This window comes from Coregonus clupeaformis, chromosome 39 (assembly GCF_020615455.1).
Source record: "Coregonus clupeaformis isolate EN_2021a chromosome 39, ASM2061545v1, whole genome shotgun sequence".
In the NCBI taxonomy this organism is placed as follows: Eukaryota; Metazoa; Chordata; class Actinopteri; order Salmoniformes; family Salmonidae; genus Coregonus; species Coregonus clupeaformis.
This window is the reverse complement of record NC_059230.1, coordinates 18,950,276-18,974,118: the sequence shown is the minus strand read 5'-3', so window position 1 is coordinate 18,974,118 and position 23,843 is coordinate 18,950,276. Positions and strand designations below refer to the sequence as shown.

At 45.2% G+C, this 23,843-nt stretch overlaps 1 protein-coding gene across 1 annotated transcript in view; it reads left to right on the top strand.

Moving 5' to 3' along the window:
• The window catches only part of LOC121554278 (neurexin-2-like), a 591,334-nt gene that overhangs the window by 507,842 nt on the left and 59,649 nt on the right, over positions 1-23,843 (top strand). The window contains exons 8-12 of the mRNA XM_041867756.2: positions 1,945-2,106; positions 13,058-13,496; positions 14,873-15,256; positions 17,036-17,239; positions 20,254-20,280. Coding sequence (XP_041723690.2) covers positions 1,945-2,106; positions 13,058-13,496; positions 14,873-15,256; positions 17,036-17,239; positions 20,254-20,280 — 1,216 coding nt within the window. The remainder of the gene's footprint in view (positions 1-1,944; positions 2,107-13,057; positions 13,497-14,872; positions 15,257-17,035; positions 17,240-20,253; positions 20,281-23,843) is intronic.

Below are 23,843 nucleotides of genomic sequence, written 5' to 3'. Positions count from 1 at the left end.
TCAGTTGTCAAGGTTGATTTATCTATATGAAGCTGTTTAAAGTATTTGACAGGTGAATTAATCATTGCTAAAGAAATCTTTTGACCAAAAATGTTCTAAAGAACACAATGTACTGTGAGTTGATCGAAAATGGAGGACATTTGTAAGTGTCAACAAAACACATTTCAATAGCTCATCAAAATCAACATACAGGTACTGTATTAAGAGAAAATACAGAATAAAAGAATCACCTGTTTTCTACCCCCTCCAAACAGCCAAATATCACTGGATTGGAGAATAGTAAGTCCCACCCATATACCGAATATTAACTATTTGTACTGTGGAATGTAATGTTATTCACAGTAACCCAGAGCATGGCTGTTGGTTTGTGTGTGGTACCAACAGATGTCATATTAAAGATTGGAGAGCATAGTAGGGACTCTAGCCAGGACTATTAGTATAATTACACTATCAATTGGTATCAGACTGTAAAAACCAAACCAAATCAAGTCATTTGGCAACACACTGCTCTGTTTCCACACAACCCACGGCAAACACATTCACAATGTTCCTCAGTCAACAAAACAGATATTATCAGAGAAGACTTTGATCTTCAACATTATTCCCCGCCTTCATGATTAGATTAAAACGCGTCATGGTTGTACATTCAATTATAAACAACACATCTAATATACACTGAGTATACAAAACATTAAGAACACCTGCTCTGTCCATGACATAGACTGACCAGGTGAACCCATGTGAAAACTATGATCCCTTAATGATGTCACTTGTTAAATTCACTTCAATCAGTGTAGATGAAGGGGAGGAGACCGGTTAAAGAAGGATTTCTAAGCCTTGAGACAATTGAGACATGGATTGTGTATGTGTGTCATTCAGAGGGTGAATGGGCAAGACAAAATATTTAAGTGTCTTTGAACGGATATGGTAGTATACTCAGTGTATAAGTCCATTACAAGGCAAATTGGGTATTTTTAGCTATTCGCACTGCATAGGAACTTCAATTGGACAGACTTCATATCTGATTTTCTTCTCCACCCTAAGTCAGAGGCCTGGTGTTACATGATAAAGAGTCCCCCTCTCATCTCAACTCTGCTATAATCAAATTAAGGTCAACTCAGTGACTCTGCACTGAAGGATACTCTGGTGTCTCTGTAATACTAATGAATAGACCCAGGACTTAACATTCTGTAGAAAGAGGGAATGAATATGTCTTTGCGCCTGGCGCCTTTCTGGCAAAAGCTGACAATCTTCCCCCAGAGGGCCTCAGGGAGCTTTAAAACAGACGGTTGATGCCTTTTACATTCCATGAAAGGAAAACAATGTCTTTTTTCTCAGTTGGAGCTATCTCCCCTCCATCAGACTCCTGGCGGTGTACATTTGATTCCGTCTGGCAGTTTCCGCTCCGTCAGTGATCAAAGACGTTGCTCGCTCCCGTAACCTCACACAAAAGACATGACTTTTGGCATTTAAATATTAAAATAAAGTTATTTTTATCCCCCGATTCTCTTGATTGAGGTTATGTTCGACTGGAACGCAGACCGAATAGTCAAGCATTGAGGTTTGTCAGTTGGTTGACTCTGCAAGGTCATATTGTCAGTTGTCTAGTTTGTTAAGTGGTCAAATAATATGCAATTCATACTTGCACAAACTAGTCGTACCCTTGAGACTTTACTAGAGAGTGAAAACAGCATCGTCCCAGTGGTCAACCCTAGCAACTGCACTCACGAGCGACTCCTCTCTGAGCTGCGCCCACGCGACCAATCGATAACAAGTAACGCCACACCGTAGGGGACAGCCCCGCCTACCGCCAGTGTTTAATCCAACTTCTTCCTTTCCTTTCCCCTCCTCCACTCCTCTATTCTTTCTCTCTTTTTTTTTGTCTCGCTCCATCTATCTATCCCTCTCTACCTACCTGTCTCTGTTGGGCCGTGCCTGTACCAGGTGACCATATCAGTGGATGGTATTTTGACCACTACTGGTTATACCCAGGAGGACTACACCATGTTGGGCTCAGATGACTTCTTCTACATAGGGGGGAGTCCCAATACAGCAGACCTGCCTGGATCACCCGTCAGCAACAACTTCATGGGCTGCCTTAAAGACGTGAGTGTCTCTCTGGTTCAGTACTGGGATCGAGGAGGGAAACACACACAAACGCATGCATGCATGCACCCACACACACACGTACGCTACAGGAGGCTGCTGAGGGGAGGACGGCTCGTAATAATGGCTGGGATGGAGTGAATGGAATGGTATCAAACACCATACCATTCCATTTATTCCATTCCAGCCATTACTATGAGTCCTTCCGCCCCAATTAAGGTACCACCGACTGCCTGTGATGCGCGCACACACACACACACACACACACACACACACACACACACACACACACACTCATACTTGCTCGCGTACACAAACAGTCTACACAGATGTCATTTCTCTGCGTCTGAGCCAGTGTGTGTGAGAGAGTAGGCGGAGTCAGACAGGCTTGTAGATGCATCAAAAGTTCCCAATGAATATTCTGGATATTCTCTCAGAGATGCTGAGTTATTCTCCTAACTCTAAGAGGAAGTAAAATGATAAGTCACCATAGTTGGTATGAAATAGTTTTTCTCACCAATAAGGCTCCAAGCCACAACTTAACAAGATGAGAAAAACACCACTCCATTTAAAACATTATACGCTGGTATGCCTAAGGACTTATATAGGAAGGACTGGGAATAGGGCACCAATTCATTTCCTCATAAAGGTTCTCTGATTTGAATAAGTTATTACTTTTTCATCAGTTTTAATGAATCATATAGTAATCACATCTCTAACTTAATTATTCTCTTACAATTACATTTTCATTATTTTGGTTGCTATCAGAAAAATTCCTTCTTGGACTCATCCTCCCAAGTCATTTCTAGTCTGTCTCCTGAAGATGAGGATCAGGGCCGTTTCTAGCTTTTTGGGGGCCCTAAGCGAGATTTGGTTGAGGGGCCCCCCCACCTCACGGGCAAAACATTTTATTGTCCCCCCTCTTGGCAGCGTAGAGAACCTTTTAAAACAAATGTAATGCAATTTTACTCATTGTGCCATGGGGCGGAGAGAAAACGTTGCCTTTTTAAAGCTCATTTCCTGCAATTCTACACATTTGCCATGGGGTTGAGAGAAACATGTGTAGTTTAAAAGCAAATATCCTGCAATTCTACACATTTAGCCATGACTTATGCAACGTTCATATGATATGTGAGAGAGTGACTAACAAAATCATTTGGGGTCCCCTAGAGGTCAGGGCCCTTGGGCACGTGCCTTGCGTGCCCGGTCAGTAATTCGGCCATGATGAATACAAGGTTTAGATAGCTGGCTAGTCTAACTTACCTAGCAATCTATAAAATGTTAGCTGGCATGGGCTAATTGAGTGACGGTCAGTAACCGATATAACAAGAGGAAAACTGCTGATGCACTACCAAATGTATAAATTGCACGTTGTGTATTCTACTATCCTAACTAACAGTAAGTTTAGACCCTGACTGACTTCCTAAAGTTGCTTATGCCGACTGACTTCCTAAAGTTGCTTATGCCGAAAAACAGCACTGATGAGGATGATTAAACAATCAATTCACAAACAGAGGGAGAGAAACAGAGGGAGAGAAACATAGGGAGAGAAACATAGGGAGAGAAACAGAGGGAGAGAAACAGAGGGAGAGAAACAGAGGGAGAGAAACAGAGGGAGAGAAACAGAGGGAGAGAAACAGAGGGAGAGAAACATAGGGAGAGAAACAGAGGGAGAGAAACATAGGGAGAGAAACAGAGGGAGAGAAACAGAGGGAGAGAAACAGAGGGAGAGAAACAGAGGGAGAGAAACAGAGGGAGAGAAACAGAGGGAGAGAAACAGAGGGAGAGAAACATAGGGAGAGAAACATAGGGAGAGAAACATAGGGAGAGAAACAGAGGGAGAGAAACATAGGGAGAGAAACAGAGGGAGAGAAACATAGGGAGAGAAACAGAGGGAGAGAAACAGAGGGAGAGAAACAGAGGGAGAGAAACATAGGGAGAGAAACAGAGGGAGAGAAACATAGAGAAACAGGGAGAGAAACAGAGGGAGAGAAACAGAGGGAGAGAGAAACAGAGGGAGAGAAACAGAGGGAGAGAAACAGAGGGAGAGAAACAGGGGGAGAGAGAAACAGAGGGAGAGAAACAGAGGGAGAGAGAAACAGAGGGAGAGAAACAGAGGGAGAGAAACATAGGGAGAGAAACAGAGGGAGAGGAGGAGAAAACAGAGGGAGAGAAACAGAGGGAGAGAAACATAGGGAGAGAAACATAGGGAGAGAAACAGAGGGGAGAGAAACATAGGGAGAGAAACATAGGGAGAGAAACATAGGGGAGAGAAACAAGAGAGAAACAGAGGGAGAGAAACAGAGGGAGAGAAACAGAGGGAGAGAAACATAGGGAGAGAAACAGAGGGAGAGAAACATAGGGAGAGAAACAGAGGGAGAGAAACATAGGGAGAGAAACAGAGGGAGAGAAACATAGGGAGAGAAACATAGGGAGAGAAACAGAGGGAGAGAAGCAGAGGGAGAGAAGCAGAGGGAGAGAAACATAGGGAGAGAAACATAGGAGAGAAACAGAGGGAGAGAAACAGCAGAGAGAGAAAAAAGAAACAGAGGAGAGAAACATAGGGAGAGAAACAGAGGGAGAGAAACATAGGGAGAGAAACAGAGGGAGAGAAACATAGGGAGAGAAACAGAGGGAGAGAAACAGAGGGAGAGAAACATAGGGAGAGAAACAGAGGGAGAGAAACAGAGGGAGAGAAACATAGGGAGAGAAACAGAGGGAGAGAAACATAGGGAGAGAAACATAGGGAGAGAAACATAGAGAGAGAAACATAGGGAGAGAAACATAGAGAGAGAAACAGAGGGAGAGAAACAGAGGGAGAGAAACATAGGGAGAGAAACAGAGGGTGAAAAGGATGGAGAGGATGAGTAAAACATAGGGAGAGAAACAGAGGGAGGGAAAACGGAGGATGAGGGAAAAGGAGGATGAGGGAAAAGAAGAGTCGGAGCCAGAGAGGACCAGAGTCTTTTAGAGATACACTTAGTTTACCTTGTTTTATTGGTCCTAGTTAACGCTGTGGATGTGTGGTGTGTGTTTGCATGCCTTTTTTTGGGGGGGAGGGGGAGGGTAGAAGGATTACTTTTATCCTATCCCAGGTATTCCATAAAGAGGTGGGGTTTTCAAGTGTCTCCGGAAGGTGGTGAGTGACTCCGCTGTCCTGGCGTCGTGAGGGAGCTTGTTCCACCATTGGGGTGCCAGAGCAGCAAACAGTTTTGACTGGGCTGAGCGGGAACTGTGCTTCCGCAGAGGTAGGGGGGCCAGCAGGCCAGAGGTGGATGAACCCAATGCCCTCGTTTGGGTGTAGGGACTGATCAGAGCCTGAAGGTACGGAGGTGCCGTTCCCCTCACAGCTCCGTAGGCAAGCACCATGGTCTTGTAGCAGATGCGGGCTTCAACTGGAAGCCAGTGGAGTGTGTGGAGGAGCGGGGTGACGTGAGAGAACTTGGGAAGTTTGAACACCAGACGGGCTGCAGCGTTCTGGATTAGTTGTAGGGGTTTAATGGCACAGGCAGGGAGCCCAGCCAACAGCGAGTTGCAGTAATCCAGACAGGAGATGACAAGTGCCTCGATTAGGACCTGTGCCGCTTCCTGTGTAAGGTAGGGTCGTACTCTGCGAATGTTGTAGAGCATGAACCTATAGGATCGGGTCACCGCTTTGATGTTAGCGGAGAACGACAGGGTGTTGTCCAGGGTCACGCCAAGGTTCTTTGCACTCTGGGAGGAGGACACAACAGAGTTGTCAACCGTGATCGCGAGATCATGGAGCGGCCAGTCCTTCCCCGGGAGGAGGAGCAGCTCCGTCTTGCCGAGGTTCAGCTTGAGGTGGTGATCCGTCATCCACACTGATATGTCTGCCAGACATGCAGAGATGTGATTCGCCACCTGGTTATCAGAAGGGGAAAGGAGAATATGAATTGTGTGTCGTCTGCGTAGCAATGATAGGAGAGACCATGTGAGGATATGACAGAGCCAAGTGAATTGGTGTATAGAGAGAATAGGAGAGGGCCTAGAACTGAGCCCTGGGGGACACCAGTGGTGAGAGCACGTGGTGCGGAGACAGATTCTCGCCACGCCACCTGGTAGGAGCGACCTGTGAGGTAGGACGCAATCCAAGAGTGAGCCGCGCCGGAGATGCCCAACTCGGAGAGGGTGGAGAGGAGGATCTGATGGTTCACAGTATCAAAGGCAGCAGATAGGTCTAGAAGGATGAGAGCAGAGGAGAGAGAGTTAGCTTTAGCAGTGCGGAGAGCCTCCGTGACACAGAGAAGAGCAGTCTCAGTTGAATGACCAGTCTTGAAACCTGACTGGTTTGGATAAAGAAGGTCATTCTGAGAGAGATAGCAAGAGAGTTGGCTAAAGACGGCACGCTCAAGAGTTTTGGAGAGAAAAGAAAGAAGGGATGCTGGTCTGTAGTTGTTGACATCAGAGGGATCGAGTGTAGGTTTTTTGAGAAGGGGTGCAACTCTCGCTCTCTTGAAGACGGAAGGGACATAGCCAGGGGTCAAGGATGAGTTGATGAGCGAGGTGAGGTAAGGGAGAAGGTCTCCGGAAATGGTCTGGAGAAGAGAGACGGGGTTATCAAATCAAATCAAATCAAATTGTATTGGTCACATGCGCCGAATACAACAGGTGCAGACATTACAGTGAAATGCTTACTTACAGCCCTTAACCAACAGTGCATTTATTTTTAACAAAAAAAGTAAAAATAAAACAACAACAAAAAAAAGTTTAAAGAGCAGAAGTAAAATAAAATAACAGTAGGGAGGCTATATATACAGGGGGTACCGGTGCAGAGTCAATGTGCGAGGGGCACCGGCTAGTTGAGATAGTTGAAGTAATATGTACATGTGGGTAGAGTTAAAGTGACTATGCATAAATAATTAACAGAGTAGCAGCAGCGTAAAAAGGATGGGGTGGGGGGGCAGTGCAAATAGTCCGGGTAGCCATGATTAGCTGTTCAGGAGACTTATAGCTTGGGGGTAGAAGCTGTTGAGAAGTCTTTTGGACCTAGACTTGGCACTCCGGTACCGCTTGCCGTGCGGTAGCAGGGAGAACAGTCTATGACTAGGGTGGCTGGAGTCTTTGACAATTTTGAGGGCCTTCCTCTGACACCACCTGGTATAGAGGTCCTGGATGGCAGGAAGCTTGGCCCCAGTGATGTACTGGGCCGTACGCACTACCCTCTGTAGTGCCTTGCGGTCGGAGGCCAAGCAGTTGACATACCAGGCGGTGATGCAACCAGTCAGGATGCTCTCGATGGTGCAGCTGTATAATTTTTTGAGGATCTGAGGACCCATGCCAAATCTTTTCAGTCTCCTGAGGGGGAATAGGCTTTGTCGTTAGGGTCAAGCGGGCAGGTTGTTGGGCGGCCGGCCGTCACAAGTCGCAAGATTTCGTCTGGAGAGAGAGGGGAGAAAGAAGTCAAAGCATAGGGTAGGGCAGTGTGAGCAGGACCAGCGGTGTCATTTGACTTAATAAATGAGGATTGGATGTCGTCAACCACAGAGAGGGAGGAGGGAGGGGGAGGAGGAGGATTCAGCAGGGAGGAGAAGGTGGCAAAGATCTTCCTAGGGTTAGAGGCAGAGGCTTGACATTTAGAGTGGTAGAAAGTGGCTTTAGCAGCAGAAACAGAGGAAGAAAATGTAGAGAGGAGGGAGTGAAAAGATGACAGGTCGGCAGGGAGTCTAGTTTTCCTCCATTTCCGCTCGGCTGCCCGGAGCCCTGTTCTGTTAGCTCGCAATGAGTTGTCAAGCCATGGAGCAGGAGTGGAGGACCGAGCTGGCCGGGAGGATAGGGGACATAGAGAGTCAAAATATGCAGAAAGGGAGGAGAGGAGGGTTGAGGAGGCAGAATCAGGAGATTGGAGGGAGAAGGATTGAGCAGAGGGAAGAGATGATAGGATGGAAGAGGAGAGAGTAGCAGGAGATAGATAGCGAAGGTCGCGACGGCGCATTACCATCTGAATAGGGGCAGAGTGAGTAGTGTTGGAGGAGTGCGAGAGAGAAAAGGATACAAAGTAGTGGTCGGAGACTTGGAGGGGAGTTGCAGTGAGATTAGTAGAAGAACAGCATCTAGTAAAGATGAGGTCAAACGTATTGCCTGCCTTGTGAGTAGGGGGAGACGGTGAGAGGGTGAGGTCAAAAGAGGAGAGTAGTGGAAAGAAGGAGGCAGAGAGAAATTAGTCAAAGGTAGACGTAGGGAGGTTAAAGTCACCCAGAACTGTGAGGGGTGAGCCATCCTCAGGAACTTATCAAGGTGTTTGATGAACTTATCAAGCTCATTGATGAACTCTCCAAGGGAACCTGGAGGGCGATAAATGATAAGGATGTTAAGCATGAATGGGCTAGTGACTGTGACAGCATGGAATTCAAATGAGGAGATAGACAGATGGGTCAGGGGAGAAAGAAAGAATGTCCACTTGGGAGAGATGAGGATTTCTGTGCCACCGCCCCGCTGACCAGATGCTCTCGGGGTATGCGAGAACACATGGTCAGACGAGGAGAGAGCAGTAGGAGTAGCAGTGTTTTCTGTGGTAATCCATGTTTCCGTCAGCGCCAAGAAGTCGAGGGACTGGAGGGTAACATAAGCTGAGATGAACTCTGCCTTGTTGGCTGCAGAATGGCAGTTCCAGAGGCTGCCGGAGACCTGGAACTCCACGTGGGTCGTGCGTGCAGGGACCACCAGGTTAGAGAGGCAGCAGCCACGCGGTGTGAGGCGTTTGTATGGCCTGTGCGGAGAGGAGAGAACAAGGATTGACAGGCTACAGAAAAGGCTACACTAATGCAAAGGAGATCGGAATTAAATTAACTAAACATCTGGGGAAGCGAGGCCTCCCTCACTAACCTTTCACTGAAACACTCAAATACAACTCTTCCAACTTCCACTTTAGAAATTATAATTGCTGTAATCTACAGTAGTTCAATGTTTCCAGGAATAGACTAACTTAGTTTATTCAGCTAGCTAACTTGGTACAGTATTCTTCTGTGAAAACTGCCCAGGGCACCATATCCTATGACGCCATAGCTAACTAGCATGCTAGCATCCAATAACACACGGTTTAGCACCAATACTTGGTTACAACAAACTACCAATGGATCATTCATGTCCGTGTCTAGTTCCTTTCATAACGCAGAAGTAATTAAACGTTGGCTAGCTAGCACAAAATCAGTCATGCTAGCTACACAAGTGGACTACACATCTCGAATGTTCAGAAGGTGAAGCTTACCTTGCAAAATTCTCATTGACTAAAATTATACAGTACTGCTAGCTGGTAATGTTGGCTAGCTAGCAGTGGCTGCGGTGTTGACTGTTTGAAAATGTACCTTGCTAGCTAACCTCGATAGTTTCTCTATACTACACCTTTGTCTTTGATACCAAGACAACTATGTAGCTAGCTAACTTTACACTAATCAAATCGTTCTGTTGAAATGTATTTAGTTGCTACAGTACTGCTAGCTGGTATAGTTGGCCAGCTAGCAGTGGCTGCGGTGTTGCTACCCGCTAGCTAGCTATTTTTAATGTATACATCTCACCATGTCTACCTCTCCAGTGTTGTTCACTCTTTTCCCCGATATTACCATCTGTCTTCCCTTCTGCTACCTCTCCTTCTCTCTACATGTCAACTTGCTATCATTCTCTTTCACACCCTCCTATCCCTCATCTCCCTCTCTCTTCCCTCTCTCTCTCCAGGCATTTGTGTAATTAAGTATATTCCAATGTTGCTGGTACACCAGCTTTGACAGCCAAATTAAAAATGTATTTCTTCGACTGATTCCCAAACAAGCAGAATGCACCCCCCTCTCCTCCCTATCTCTCCCCACCTCCCTATTCCCTCTCTATCTCTCCGCAACTCCATGTGAGCCTCACCTTGGTAGAATGATAGGATCTCCCGAACTCTCTTCTCTCTCCCGCCCTCATTTGACATATTTTACACAGGCACCTCAGCGGGCAGTCTACCCAATTCATATCTTCTCCACAATGGGAAATTAGTCAGGTGTGTGTGTGTGTGTGTGTGTGTGTGTGTGTGTGTGTGTGTGTGGCGTCGCGCAAAGGTGTGTGCTTGTGTGGTGTGTGTTTGAGTCTGTGTGTGTGAGTTTGCTTGTGAGTAACAGAGAAACACTAATTTGCAGGAGTTGGTGATTACTTCTGTCTTGTTTGCTGCTCTTGCTCCCTGTCCTCCTCCTGACCTGAGAAGTGAAAACAGTAGATGAAGTAGCTGTTGAATACTGTTGAAGTACTGCACCTGTATGTCAACTACAACAAATAGTTTCAGCAAAATAATTATTCCTTTTCAAAAATGACCCTGCTCCGAAACAGAAATTAACATTCACACCTGCAACAACCCCCCAATAAACAAACCCACAAGACAATTATATACAATTATGGCCAACAACCTCCTCCATTCACTCTCTCTTCCTCTCTCACACACACACACACACACACACACGCACATATACACACACACATCTACACACATACACACACATACCTCCCCACACACACACACGCACATCCGAGGTCCTCAGCCCCTGAGAGCATCAGTGAAAGTGATTATGTCAGGGCCAGGCTGACTGCAGCGCTGCTTAGGCTGTCCGAGTTTCTCAATGACAAAACAAATCAATCCAGTCACCATGAAGGAGACGAATGGCCCAGCGCTAGTGCTAGCCGTGAGAACAGTGAAAAGCATAAGCCGATATACACCATCGGTTCAGACAGACATTCTGCCTAGGGCGCGCCCCCAAAGTTATTCCTACAGAAAACGTGTCCCTGTGCCTTTTGGCAAAAGTTGTTAAATAACATCAGAAAAGAGAAAAAAACTGCTAATCTTATTACAGGAACTTAGCCTTCTGTATCCATCTAAACATTATTGCTGTCTTACCTCTAAACTCTCTAAAGTGAATCTAAAATGTGATTACCGCTCATGTACTTACTATACTGTGATGTCGTCAACATACAGTGCATTCGGAAAGTATTTTTCCACATTTTGTTACTTTACAACCTTATTCTAAAATTGATTACATTTTTTAAAATCCTCATCAATCTACACACAATATCCCATAATGACAAAGCGAAAACAGGTTTTTAGAAATGTTTGCAAATGTATTAAAAATTAAAAACAGAAATACCTTTTTTACATAAGTATTCAGACCCTTTTCTATTAGACTTGAAATTGAGCTCAGGTGCATCCTGTTTCCATTGATCATCCTTGAGATGTTTCTACAACTTGATTGGAGCCCACCTGTGGTAAATTCAATTGATTGGACATGATTTGGAAAGGCACACCTGTCTATATAAGGTCCCACAGTTGACAGTTTATGTCAGAGCAAAAACCAAGCCATGAGGTCGAAGGACCTCCCTCTGGCATCTCAGATATCACAATACCAGCAATTAACCCGTTCCTTTTTTTGAGGGACTGCAGCATCTCATCCTCCTCCTCGCCCACTTTCTCCTCTCCCTCTTTCTCATCCCTCCCCCCTCCTCCCTCACTCTCTATGTAACACCATGAGTTGAGTCCGATCACTGTGGCTGGTTTGTCGACTGCCAAAGAAGAGTTAGCACGGATTATTAGCGCCGCTAATCCATCCTAATGACAAAACTGTGAGGTCCACAGGGCAGAACCTCAGGAGTTTAGCTACCGGAGTTCAGACCTGTGTTCAAGTAGTATTTGTTGTTTATCAAATACTTTGGCTGGGTTTGCTTGAGATATGTCTGGTGCAATGCAATCAATAGAATATCAATAGAAGTGCAAACCCTGCCTAGCGCTCCGGGCAGGCTCATTCAAACGCTCAATGAGTTAGCCAAGCCTGCAGTCATGATGGAAAATATGTCAGCTTTACAAGTGGAGTCACAGTATGGAGGAAAGGGGAAGCAGAGATGTGCAGCTTTTGCAGTGCCGCTTGTATTATATGTTGAAATGGGAGAAGTGAGTTGAGGCACTCCCCAGTTCTCATGTTAAAAACATTTCAGTGAACCGTGAGATTTCAGCTGGTCCATTTTTGTTGCGGGCTTTGCAGTACCTCTGCACTGCCTTGAGATGAAAAAAAGAAATGGGAGCCTGTGCTGGGAATGGCAACCTTTCTAACACTCCTCTACAATAACTTTGGGCTTGTGTGTGCGTCTGCGAGCCTGCGTATGTGCACATTTCTGTTTGTGAGTGTGTGTGCTCTCCGGAGTGTGTTCTCACCCTCTAAAAGTGGTGTTCTCGCACACTTCAGTGGTTTCACAGTGTGCCACCTTTCCAGGGCGGCTAACACCATTCCTCCGATGACAGCCATCAGGATAGTGTATGGACCTGTCAGAAAAAACTGCAGGAAAGAAACACACCTGAAGACAGCTTAAGAAACTATCCAGAGTTTTAGCACCGACTATATCATGAATGCACACACGAGAATGCAGACTTTTAGCTTAATGTCTGTAGACATCTACTGTTAATTTATTCCTTTCATCCTGCGTCTTGATATCTCCAAGAATGCTGTTGTGAATAATTGAGTTTGCTAAACTATGAATCACACATTCACACAAACAAACGCTGCACTTCTTTTAAAGTCTATGGTTAGTCATTTGAAAATGACAGTGACTCTGTAGCATAATGGATCTTGAGATGCTAAATTCAATGTGAAGGGAGTTTTGAATAGTAAGGCAGTGTAAACTGTATGAATACATTGTCTTTCCGAGAAATCCAAAGAAGGCTAGACGGTATCGGTATTCAAAGAGTAGTTTGTCTTACATTAATTTTATTCACATTGAAAGTCCCTGACGCATGTGTCAATGTCAAAACCTATCAATATAAAAGTAGGCAGTTAGCCTTTGTATGCATAATTTTTGTCTTTCCCAAATTCATGTTGTGTCTATGATTGCTAACATAGCATACATAATGTGAACATTAACCTAAACATTAGCTGACCATACCAAAACCCAAAATGTCTCTATCGCCTTCCCCCTTTCCCTGTAGGTGGTGTACAAGAATAACGACTTCAAGCTAGAACTCTCCCGGCTAGCCATCGAGCGGGACCCTAAGATAAGCCTGAACGGAGATCTTGTCTTCCGCTGCGAGGACGTGGCCGCCCTGGACCCCGTCACCTTCGAGTCCCCCGAGTCCTTCATCGCCCTGCCCAAGTGGAACACCAAGAAAACAGGCTCTATCTCCTTCGACTTCCGCACCACAGAACCCAGCGGCCTGCTGCTGTTCAGCCACGGTCGCCCCCAGGGTCCTAAAGAGCAGAAGCCGGGTCGAGACATGAAGTCAGACTACTTTGCTATGGAGCTGATGGATGGGTTTCTCTACCTGCTCATGGACATGGGGTCGGGGAGTATCAAGTTGAAGACAAGTAATAAGAAGGTGAACGACGGGGAGTGGTGCCATGTGGACTTCCAGAGGGAAGGAAGGAAAGGTGAGGATATGAACATGGAGCTGTGTAACAATACCTTCCTAATGTTATGGTTCTGATGAAGTCCAATGTACACACTTGTAAACTATTGCATATATACAGCTGTGTATATTCTACACAGGAGGTGCTGAGGGGAGAACGGCTCATAATATTGGCTGGAATGGAGTGAATGGAATGGTATCAAACACATGGAAACCATGTTTGATGTATTTGAGACCATTCCATTAATTCTGTTCCAGCCATTACTATGAGCCCGTCCTCCCCAATTAAGGTGGCACTGGCCTCCTGTGCTTCTGAAGTACTTTATTTTATAGAGAACACGTGTACAGGCTATGAATATTTGGATGATCTTCCTGTGTTTCAGCCCTGTCTAAAAGCATTCTCCTACACACCTCTCCACCCCCTCCTCCCACCTCTCTCTCAGTCCTGTCATATCCATCTCTTCTCGTACCATCCCCTGAGGGGTGTGCATGATGCATGCATGCTTTCACATAGGCACTTATGTTTTTGTGTGTGTGTTGTGCGTGTGTGCATGCCGTGTTACTATAGGGAGTCTCTCTGATCACACTCCTGCCCCTCCTGTAATTGCTTTTTAATAGACAATTAAGAGTGAGTCGTAAATCATAGCCGGGTGCCACAAGACGAACCCAGGTCTCATCCACTCTCATCCACGCTGCATTTTTCTGGGTTGTTTCCCCTCCACTCAACCGACTATAGCCACAACACAAACACACAAGAACATACAAAAGCACTCTCATTCAACATACACTCAACCACGGTCACACACACACAAAATCCCATGCACTCAATCACACTTGCACGCAAACAGAAGAGTACCAACATGTAAACAGCCTTACTAACACACATTATCTTGCCTAATGCTTCAGCTACATTTACACACACCACAGGTGGCCGCTGGCACCTTAATTGGGGAGGACGGCTCATAGTAATGTTTGGAACGGAATGAATGGTATCGAACACATCAAACACATGATACCATTCCATTCACTCCATTCCAGCCATTATTATGAGCCGTCCTCCCCTCAGCAGCCTCCTGTGACACACACATACAGTACACACTCAGGGTTGGGGAGTAACTGAATACATGTTATCAGTTGCATGGAATCTGACTACAAAAAAAACTGTAACTGTAATTGGTGACGTTTACCAGCTAAGATATTGTAATCAGATGACCGATACATTTTGAAAAACTTGATGATTACTTCTTGGATTACTTTTAATTTCTGAAAGGATGTTTGCTGGAAAGAAAAACATTTTGGCACCTTACTGTTTTCTCAGTGACATTCAATTGAGCACTGGACACACTTGACATGATGTATATACCCCTCATCTCACCTCTCTCCTCCTCTTTATCCCAGGCTCCATCTCGGTGAACAGCCGCAGTATCCCCTTCAACTCCAACGAGGGCAGTGAGATCCTGGACCTGGACAGCGACATGTTCCTGGGGGGTCTCCCCGAGGCCCGCTCTGACCTGGTGCTGCCCCCCGAGGTCTGGACCGCCCTGCTCAACTACGGCTACGTGGGCTGCGTCCGTGACCTCTTCATCGACGGCAAGAGCCGCGACGTGCGCCGCCTGGCCGAGATCCAGAGCTGCCCGGGCGTTAGCAGCTTCTGCACCCGCGAGCTTCAGAAAAGGTGTAGCAGCACCCCCTGTGGGAACGGAGGCCTGTGTAAAGAGGGATGGAACCGCTACATATGCGACTGCACCGGCACCGGCTACCTGGGCAGCAACTGTGAAATCGGTGAGGAGAAACAGGGAGACTGGGGAAGGGGAGGAGTGGGGAACAGGTGGTGACAAAACACGATGGGGACATTTGGTGGCAGGCGGTGGAGATTAAGTTAGATTTGGTTTCATGCTTACAAGTGTTATTATAGCCAGCAAGTTAAACCTAATCATAATAGGCTTAGACAATAAGACCATATTAACTTACCCCTGTGCTACTCTAAAGCATCAACCAGCTGCAGTGTGGTAAAAGGACATTTGAAGGAGCCTGCGTTGGCTTGGCAGGGAAGGGAAGCTAGCTGACTGAACTGCTGGGAGGTTGGGTGAGGCTTGGGGAGCTCGGTTGACCGACGATGCTTACTGTCACCATCTGGGCTTGTCACACACATCCAGGTGGTGCAAGGCTGTTCTCTCTGTCTGTCTGTCTGTCTGTCTGGGGGTGATGCAACCTGCTAGCGGCTACGTGTGTCTAACCCATTATAATTCGCTGTAGGCTGTTTGTTGTGTCATAGCATCAAAGGAAAGTGGTAACATCTCCTTCGAGGTGAAATTAATACACAATTTAGGGATGTTGTGTTGTAGGCCTATCAAAGGTAACGACACAATAGAGAGTCTGGATTGAAATTAAGGCAGTGGAGGAAGTGAAGGATTTACGTGTAATGGACAGTTTACGAAGTGAAAGACAGTTTAGTGTAATATTTTTGTTCTTAAAATGGGCCGGCTATGTTTTTCGTGGTGCTTCCCTGCCATCTAGTGTGGCAATTTAATACTGCAAGGGCGTGAAAGCGAGTTATGCTTGGTTGTCACAAGTCACATAGTCATTCTTATCCAGAGCGATTTACCGGAGCAATTAGGGTTAAGTGCCTTGCTCAAGGGCACATCGACAGATTTGTTCACCTAGTCAGCTCGGGGATTCGAACCAGCGACCTGTCGTTTACTGGCCCAACGCTCTGACCAGAGTGGCCTAATGCAATATTTGTGTACGAGTAGTGTGGGACATGGTCTTCAATAATCCAGTGAGATTGGAAACTAACCTGAAGAATTTATGTCTTTATTTCGAAAGAGCAGTCATTCGGTACCAGTTTAGTTCAATGTTTTTGTTTCTCAAATGGGCCAGCTGTGTTTTTCATGGTGCTTCCCTGCCATCTAGTGTGGCTATCTAATACTGCAAGGGCGTGAAAGAGAGTTATGCTTGGCTGCCACAAGTTTGACCAATATTTGTGTGTGAGTAGTGTGGGACTTGGTCTTCAATAAACTAACCTTCTGCTATTTCATTTAACAGAAAGTAGTTGTTTGCCAAAAAGCGATATGCTATGTGTTACAGTGGATTTCAGTGGCCTAACCAGTAGCAGCATACAGTATTTGGTTTGTGCTCCCAACCATATGCATCTAAAATAAAAGGCAAGTACGCAGTCATGGTGAATCAGCCGAGCCCATGGCGACATGTGTTGACCCACATACACTGCCCTCCTTAGGCAACTCTTCAGAAGTTATCTAGTCAGCCTCAGGGGGTGCATTCATTGTTTTTTCTGAACGTGTCTATGATGATGTTAATGCATCTAAAATATATCTGCTATTGTTTGTGTTAGAGTTGGTTTCACTAGTTTCTACTAAAGACACGTTGCTAACCTTGGATGTCCTTTCCGCACTGGGTGTCAATGTGTATTGGTTAATCTAATACTGTATACTGATCTCTATTCTCTGATTCTCTTGTTCATGTATGTGTGTGCGTCTGTCTGTCTGTATCTTAATGTGTGTCTGCTTCTGCATTTTTTCCCATACCTCCACCCCCTTACAGAGGCGACGGTGCTGAGCTACGACGGCAGCATGTACCTGAAGATCATCATCCCAGGCACCATGCACACTGAGGCAGAGGACGTGGTGCTAAGGTTCATGTCCCAACGGGCCTTCGGCCTCCTCATGGCCACCACCTCCAAAGAGTCCGCCGACACCCTGCGGCTAGAGCTGGATGGTGGCAGGGTCAAGCTGACCGTCAACCTAGGTAACCCATGGCAACCCCACCATGACCTTGGCAACCCCATTCTCGTGCCCCTTCTGTCAAGCTCCATCTCCACCCCCTAAACCTGAGCCTTTGTCTGCTACTGCAAGCCTGTCTCCAGTCTCTGCCTCCCTGGGTAGATCTACTCCTGTACCCCCTCTGCTTACCCCTGGTTCTGTTTCTCCCGTGGTCCCTGCGGAGAGACCACTAGCCTGAAGATAAAGGGGTTTAGTTGTTCACACACTCCTCCAGTAGGGGGTACTATAGAGAATGGTAAAGCTATAACGGTCCATATACTACTCTGACATTGTTCTAGATGAGTACAAAAAATAAAGAGACTGGAAGGCAGTGATACAGAAACATATTACCCACAGCACTAAGCCTTTGTCTATAGTTTGGACTCCTGGCAGATTGTTGTGACCTATGGCACTGATAACGGTGCCCGCTGCTTTACGCTCCATCTCTTGAAGGGAGAGCGCTCAAAGCAGGAGTGGGGGAAAAACAAGGCCCAGGTGCATCCTGGGATACAGGAGTGTGGGCCACCGACTTAGAGACATGAGGTGGTAGAGGAGAGGATTGTTCCTCCAATAATGCCACACCGTATCCATTCCATTCATCTCTCTCTCTCTCTCTCTCTCTCTCTCTCTCTCTCTCTCTCTCTCTCTCTCTCTCTCTCTCTCTCTCTCTCTCTCTCTCTCTAACACTCTTTACTTCCCCTCTCTCTCTGACTCTTTCTCCATTTCTCTATCACAGTCAAAGTTTCTCTCACTCTCTTTGTTCTCTCTCTCCCTCTCTCTCTCTCTCTCTCTCTCTCTCTCTCTCTCTCTCTCTCTAACACTCTTTACTTCCCCTCTCTCTCTGACTTTCTCCATTTCTCTATCACAGTCAAAGTTTCTCTCACTCTCTTTGTTCTCTCTCTCTCTCTCTCTCTCTCTCTCTCTCTCTCTCTCTCTCTCTCTCTCTCTCTCTCTCTCTCTCTCTCTCTCTCTCTCTCTCTCTCTCTCTCTCTCTCTCTCTCTCATCTTTCATCTCTCATCTCTCACCTGGCCAAGGCTCAGAAGATGGAACTTTTCATCCCTTCAATGGCCTGTATGTCTGCGGCCCTCGGATCAAACAGTCAGAGAGACCGGCTCACAGCCCAGGGTTGTCCCACAGCTACACACACACACACACACACACACACACACACACACACACACACACACACACACAACACACACACAACACACACACACATCCTGTGATGTCGCTGACTCTGCCTTTGCCATGCTGCTCAGCCCTGCGCCAAAGGACCCACACACAGACCCAGGTCCACCTTGGCCCAGAACAATCAGCCCCCGCTAAACACATCGTTTATCTTAGCTAATGAGGATAAATGCTAATCCATAGCGCTAATGTGTCCAAATGAGCCAGATAATAGTTTACCGAACACCCTTCCCTAGTTCCTCTTCTTAATTTCTGCTTAGCTCGCTCCCAAACGTCTCCAAATCACACCATACCCAGAGGTGTCATATCCACATCAACATTTATATTCATAGCTAGTTTAGAGGAAATTAATTTTGTCTCAGTTGGAGGTGGAATCGTTTTAGAACCAGAGGAGGACTGCTTACCATTTCCCCTAAAATAATTAAAGATTAGTTAACTGATCAATATGAAACAGTGTACAGGGACACTGCATGATCAGATGATCAATATACAATTATTTGGTTTAATTGATCATTCTGCAGTCTGTGACCTAGACACATGTGTAAATAGTAATACATGTTGTTCTTTAGTTCAAACTCAATCACAATCACATTGACCGCACTCACACAAGCTGTGGACAATCTTATTTTTCATTAGGTTATTTTGTCATTGAGGAATGAAACATTAGCTTTTAAGTATAGTATCAGCCACAGAATCCCAATAACAGTGAGCCTGGTCCATGGCTGTTTGAGTCCACTATTCTGTAGCGGTTGACGGCTCGAGACCACACCTCAGCCACAGCCACATGCACACGCAGCCTGTCGCCACCAGAGGGCAGAAGAGAATACTAACTCTATAATAGAGCTCCACCATTTTACAATGTGCTATCAGAAGACATGCATTTCAGAGAAACCTGTGTAGAATAAAGCTGAGTTAATGTTTGTATAGCATATTCTAGCATATCTAGAATATTATAGCATATCCTGATATAGGTGTGTGCACTTGGCTTATTGTGGCTGGAGTGTGCAGATCACCCTTTCCTAATATTGCGGCTGTTGGTTTCCATACCCAAGGGGCTACAAAAGGCAAGCTGTTTCTAACCCACAATCACATAGCCAGGAAGCCATTGTTTGCACTCGGTTAACCCATTTCTGATAAAAGCCACTATAGGGAATAGGAATAATGAATACACTTAATAATCAATGACTCTCACTTGGACTAACATGTCCGTGTCTGATCTGGTGGATGACTATCTGTCTCTCCAAATCTACTAACACAATGCATTTCGATCAAAGACGACTTATCTGTGAGCTATATCCATTGTTTCTACGTTCAATCGCACACATGATGTCATACATGTAGAATTTATGACCTTGATGTACGTGTTCCTTATGTATTCTTTGTCTATCTAGCGCAAGATATCAAGAATCTGATCAATCTATAATGTACATTTATCATCCTCAGCTTATTGAATGGGCTTTGTTCCCTTGCCATGGAGTGCCACCAAGTAGGCCTACAGTGTTATAGAGCTTCATTGTACCAATGATTGAGTGAATAGCTTGCCTTCTGTAGCGCATTGGGACTGGGTGGGTTTTGAAGGGTGGATGGAGGGAGGGGTGGATGATGGGGGGATGATGACGGAGGTGTGGAAAGGAAAAGGGTGATCCTGACTCGTAGCTCTGTCCCCGGATGGTGGCCCCTAGCAAAATGCCTGGTTGTCTGCAGAATGTACCTTGAAGGATGTAAAATGTTATTATCTCTCTCTCTCTCTTCTTCTCTCTCCTCTCTCTTTATTTGATTTGATCTCACCATCTCACTCTCTCTCCCGCCAGATTGTATCAGGATAGACTGTAACCTCAGTAAGTGGTTTATATGCATTTTTACGACTACATCACTATTCTACTGATTGTGCCACTGTCTTCTGTGTAATGTGTCCCTCATAAATGCTGCCTTTCTCCTTACTTCATAAAAGTACAACTCTATTACTATATCTCTCACTTAGCTATCTCTCTTTTTAATCAATTCTCTTTGGTTTTACAATACCCTATCTTATCATTCTGTCCTATTTATTCTCCCTCTGAGACTACACTAGGATTTTCCTTTTCCATTCCATTATATATTTTTCTTATCAATCCCCTCTCCTATTTCATTCTTTCAATTATTTCTCCCATTGTTGTCCTTTTGACTGTTAGTTTCATTTTATTCCCTCCCACTCATTTCAGTAATAGCTTTGTAGGAATATCTCTATCCTTTCCCTTTCCAATCTACACCCTATCACTTTCTCTGCTCACATACTCCAACACTGGTGAATTCACACCTACTATTGGGTGTTCGTATGACTGTACAGTTGTTAGATCTCACCCATAGCTGACTGTACACACAGGTAAAGCTCCTCTGTATTGGGGACATTGGCTGTGTCCGAAATTGCATCCTATTCCCCTATAGTGCACTATTTTTGACCAGGGCCCATAGGGCTAGCTATTGCACTATATGGTGAATAGGGTGCCATTTCAGACACAGCTATTGTGTTCAGACAGTCTGTGGCAGCCCTTGCCAACCCAGTCCTTGGGACGAGTCCTTTTACATATTTGATGTATTCCAACACCAGCACACCTGATTCAAATGAACAGGGGCATGCTGATGAGTTTATTCGTTGTAGGTGTGCTGGAGATAGAATACATAATGCGAAACGACTGGTGGGCCCAGAGGACTGGGTTCAATGGCAACTAATTGAGGGCACAGCCCCCTAGAGTAGTCAGACATATTTATGAGAATAAACTAATGCATTTCAGCGCAGGGTGAGAGAATGACAGCAAACTGTCACTGTTAAAATGTCAGCAGACGAAGTAAGTGCAGCCCCAACTATGTCAAATGAGAAACCTGCTTTGTGTGTATGTTGTTCGTGTCTGCCTGTTTGTATGTCTGTCATTGAGTGCACAAATGTATACATTTTTTACAAGTATCTGTATGTATCTATATTTTTCTGTGCTACAATCATTCCACATACGCAGAGCATAAATATATTCATGCCATTTCTACAAGCATACTGGCAGAGTCAGATGATGAATAGTGTCATTTACTCTATTGCTGCTGCATGACACACATTCAAATAATCCCTGCCAGGGTTTGAACACAACATGCAACCAACCCAACACTAGATGGCACAATAACACATGAAGTAGAGTGTATTTCTGGAAATGGGTTTAGAAGAAGTGTTAGTTCTATTCCAGCAGAGGGCAGACACACACAGCCATCTCTCAATAAATAGCAGAATAGCCTATTTATGGTGAATCACGTTTCTGGAAAGTATGAGTTCAGGAGAGGAATGATAGTACAGTAATTTGAGAGAACACAGAAATAACTATCCAGGTTATTTTCCCTAAGACATCGAAAGAAGTTGATTAGCCCGTGGAAGCTCAACTTGTTCTACTCAGCTCAGATTCAATCATATTTCTGCTATATATCACATATTCTAATGATATAGCCTGTATGCCAATTACTCCTTATGTGACTCAAATTCTGCCCTTAGTCATATCCTGTAACCCACTGCGTCCCAAATGGCTACTTTTGACTAGAGCCCTAAATGGAATAGGGTGCCATTTTGGACGCAGATATACGGTACAGTGGGGAAAAAAAGTATTTAGTTAGCCACCAATTTGTGCAAGTTCTCCCACTTAAAAAGATGAGAGAGGCCTGTAATTTTCATCATAGGTACACGTCAACTATGACAGACAATATGAGAAAAAAAAATGCAGAAAATCACATTGTAGGATTTTTTATGAATTTATTAGCAAATTATGGTGGAAAATAAGTATTTGGTCAATAACAAAAGTTTCTCAATACTTTGTTATATACCCTTTGTTGGCAATCACACAGGTCAAACATTTTCCGTAAGTCTTCGCAAGCTTTTCACACACTGTTGCTGGTATTTTGGCCCATTCCTCCATGCAGATCTCCTCTAGAGCAGTGATGTTTTGGGGCTGTCGCTGGGCAACACGGACTTTCAACTCCCTCCAAAGATGTTCTATGGGGTTGAGATCTGGAGACTGGCTAGGCCACTCCAGGACCTTGAAATGCTTTTTACGAAGCCACTCCTTCGTTGCCCGGGCGGTGTGTTTGGGATCATTGTCATGCTGAAAGACCCAGCCACGTTTCATCTTCAATGCCCTTGCTGATGGAAGGAGGTTTTCACTCAAAATCTCACGATACATGGCCCCATTCATTCTTTCCTTTACACGGATCAGTTGTCCTGGTCCCTTTGCAGAAAAACAGCCCCAAAGCATGATGTTTCCACCCCCATGCTTCACAGTAGGTATGGTGTTCTTTGGATGCAACTCAGCATTCTTTGTCCTCCAAGCACAACGAGTTGAGTTTTTACCAAAAAGTTCTATTTTGGTTTCATCTGACCATATGACATTCTCCCAATCCTCTTCTGGATCATCCAAATGCACTCTAGCAAACTTCAGACGGGCCTGGACATGTACTGGCTTAAGCAGGGGGACACGTCTGCCACTGCAGGATTTGAGTCCCTGGCGGCGTAGTGTGTTACTGATGGTAGGCTTTGTTACTTTGGTCCCAGCTCTCTGCAGGTCATTCACTAGGTCCCCCCGTGTGGTTCTGGGATTTTTGCTCACCGTTCTTGTGATCATTTTGACCCCACGGGGTGAGATCTTGCGTGGAGCCCCAGATCGAGGGAGATTATCAGTGGTCTTGTATGTCTTCCATTTCCTAATAATTGCTCCCACAGTTGATTTCTTCAAACCAAGCTGCTTACCTATTGCAGATTCAGTCTTCCCAGCCTGGTGCAGGTCTACAATTTTGTTTCTGGTGTCTTTTGACAGCTCTTTGGTCTTGGCCATAGTGGAGTTTGGAGTGTGACTGTTTGAGGTTGTGGACAGGTGTCTTTTATACTGATAACAAGTTCAAACAGGTGCCATTAATGCAGGTAATGAGTGGAGGACAGAGGAGCCTCTTAAAGAAGAAGTTACAGGTCTGTGAGAGCCAGAAATCTTGTTTGTTTGTAGGTGACCAAATACTTATTTTCCACCATCATTTGCAAATAAATTCATAAAAAATCCTACAATGTGATTTTCTGGATTTTTTTTCTCTCAATTTGTCTGTCATAGTTGACGTGTACCTATGATGAAAATTACAGGCCTCTCTCATCTTTTTAAGTGGGAGAACTTGCACAATTGGTGGCTGACTAAATACTTTTTTCCCCCACTGTATGCCAATTACTCCCTATGTGAATTGTGGTCATATTCTGCCCGTTAGTCATATCTGGTAACCCACTGAAGCTGCGTTCACACAGGCAGCCCAATTATTATATTTTACCCAATTATAGGCAAAAGATCTGATCTGATTGGTTAAAAGACCAATTAGTGGCAAAAAATTGAAATGTGTAAACGCAGCCTTAGTTTGA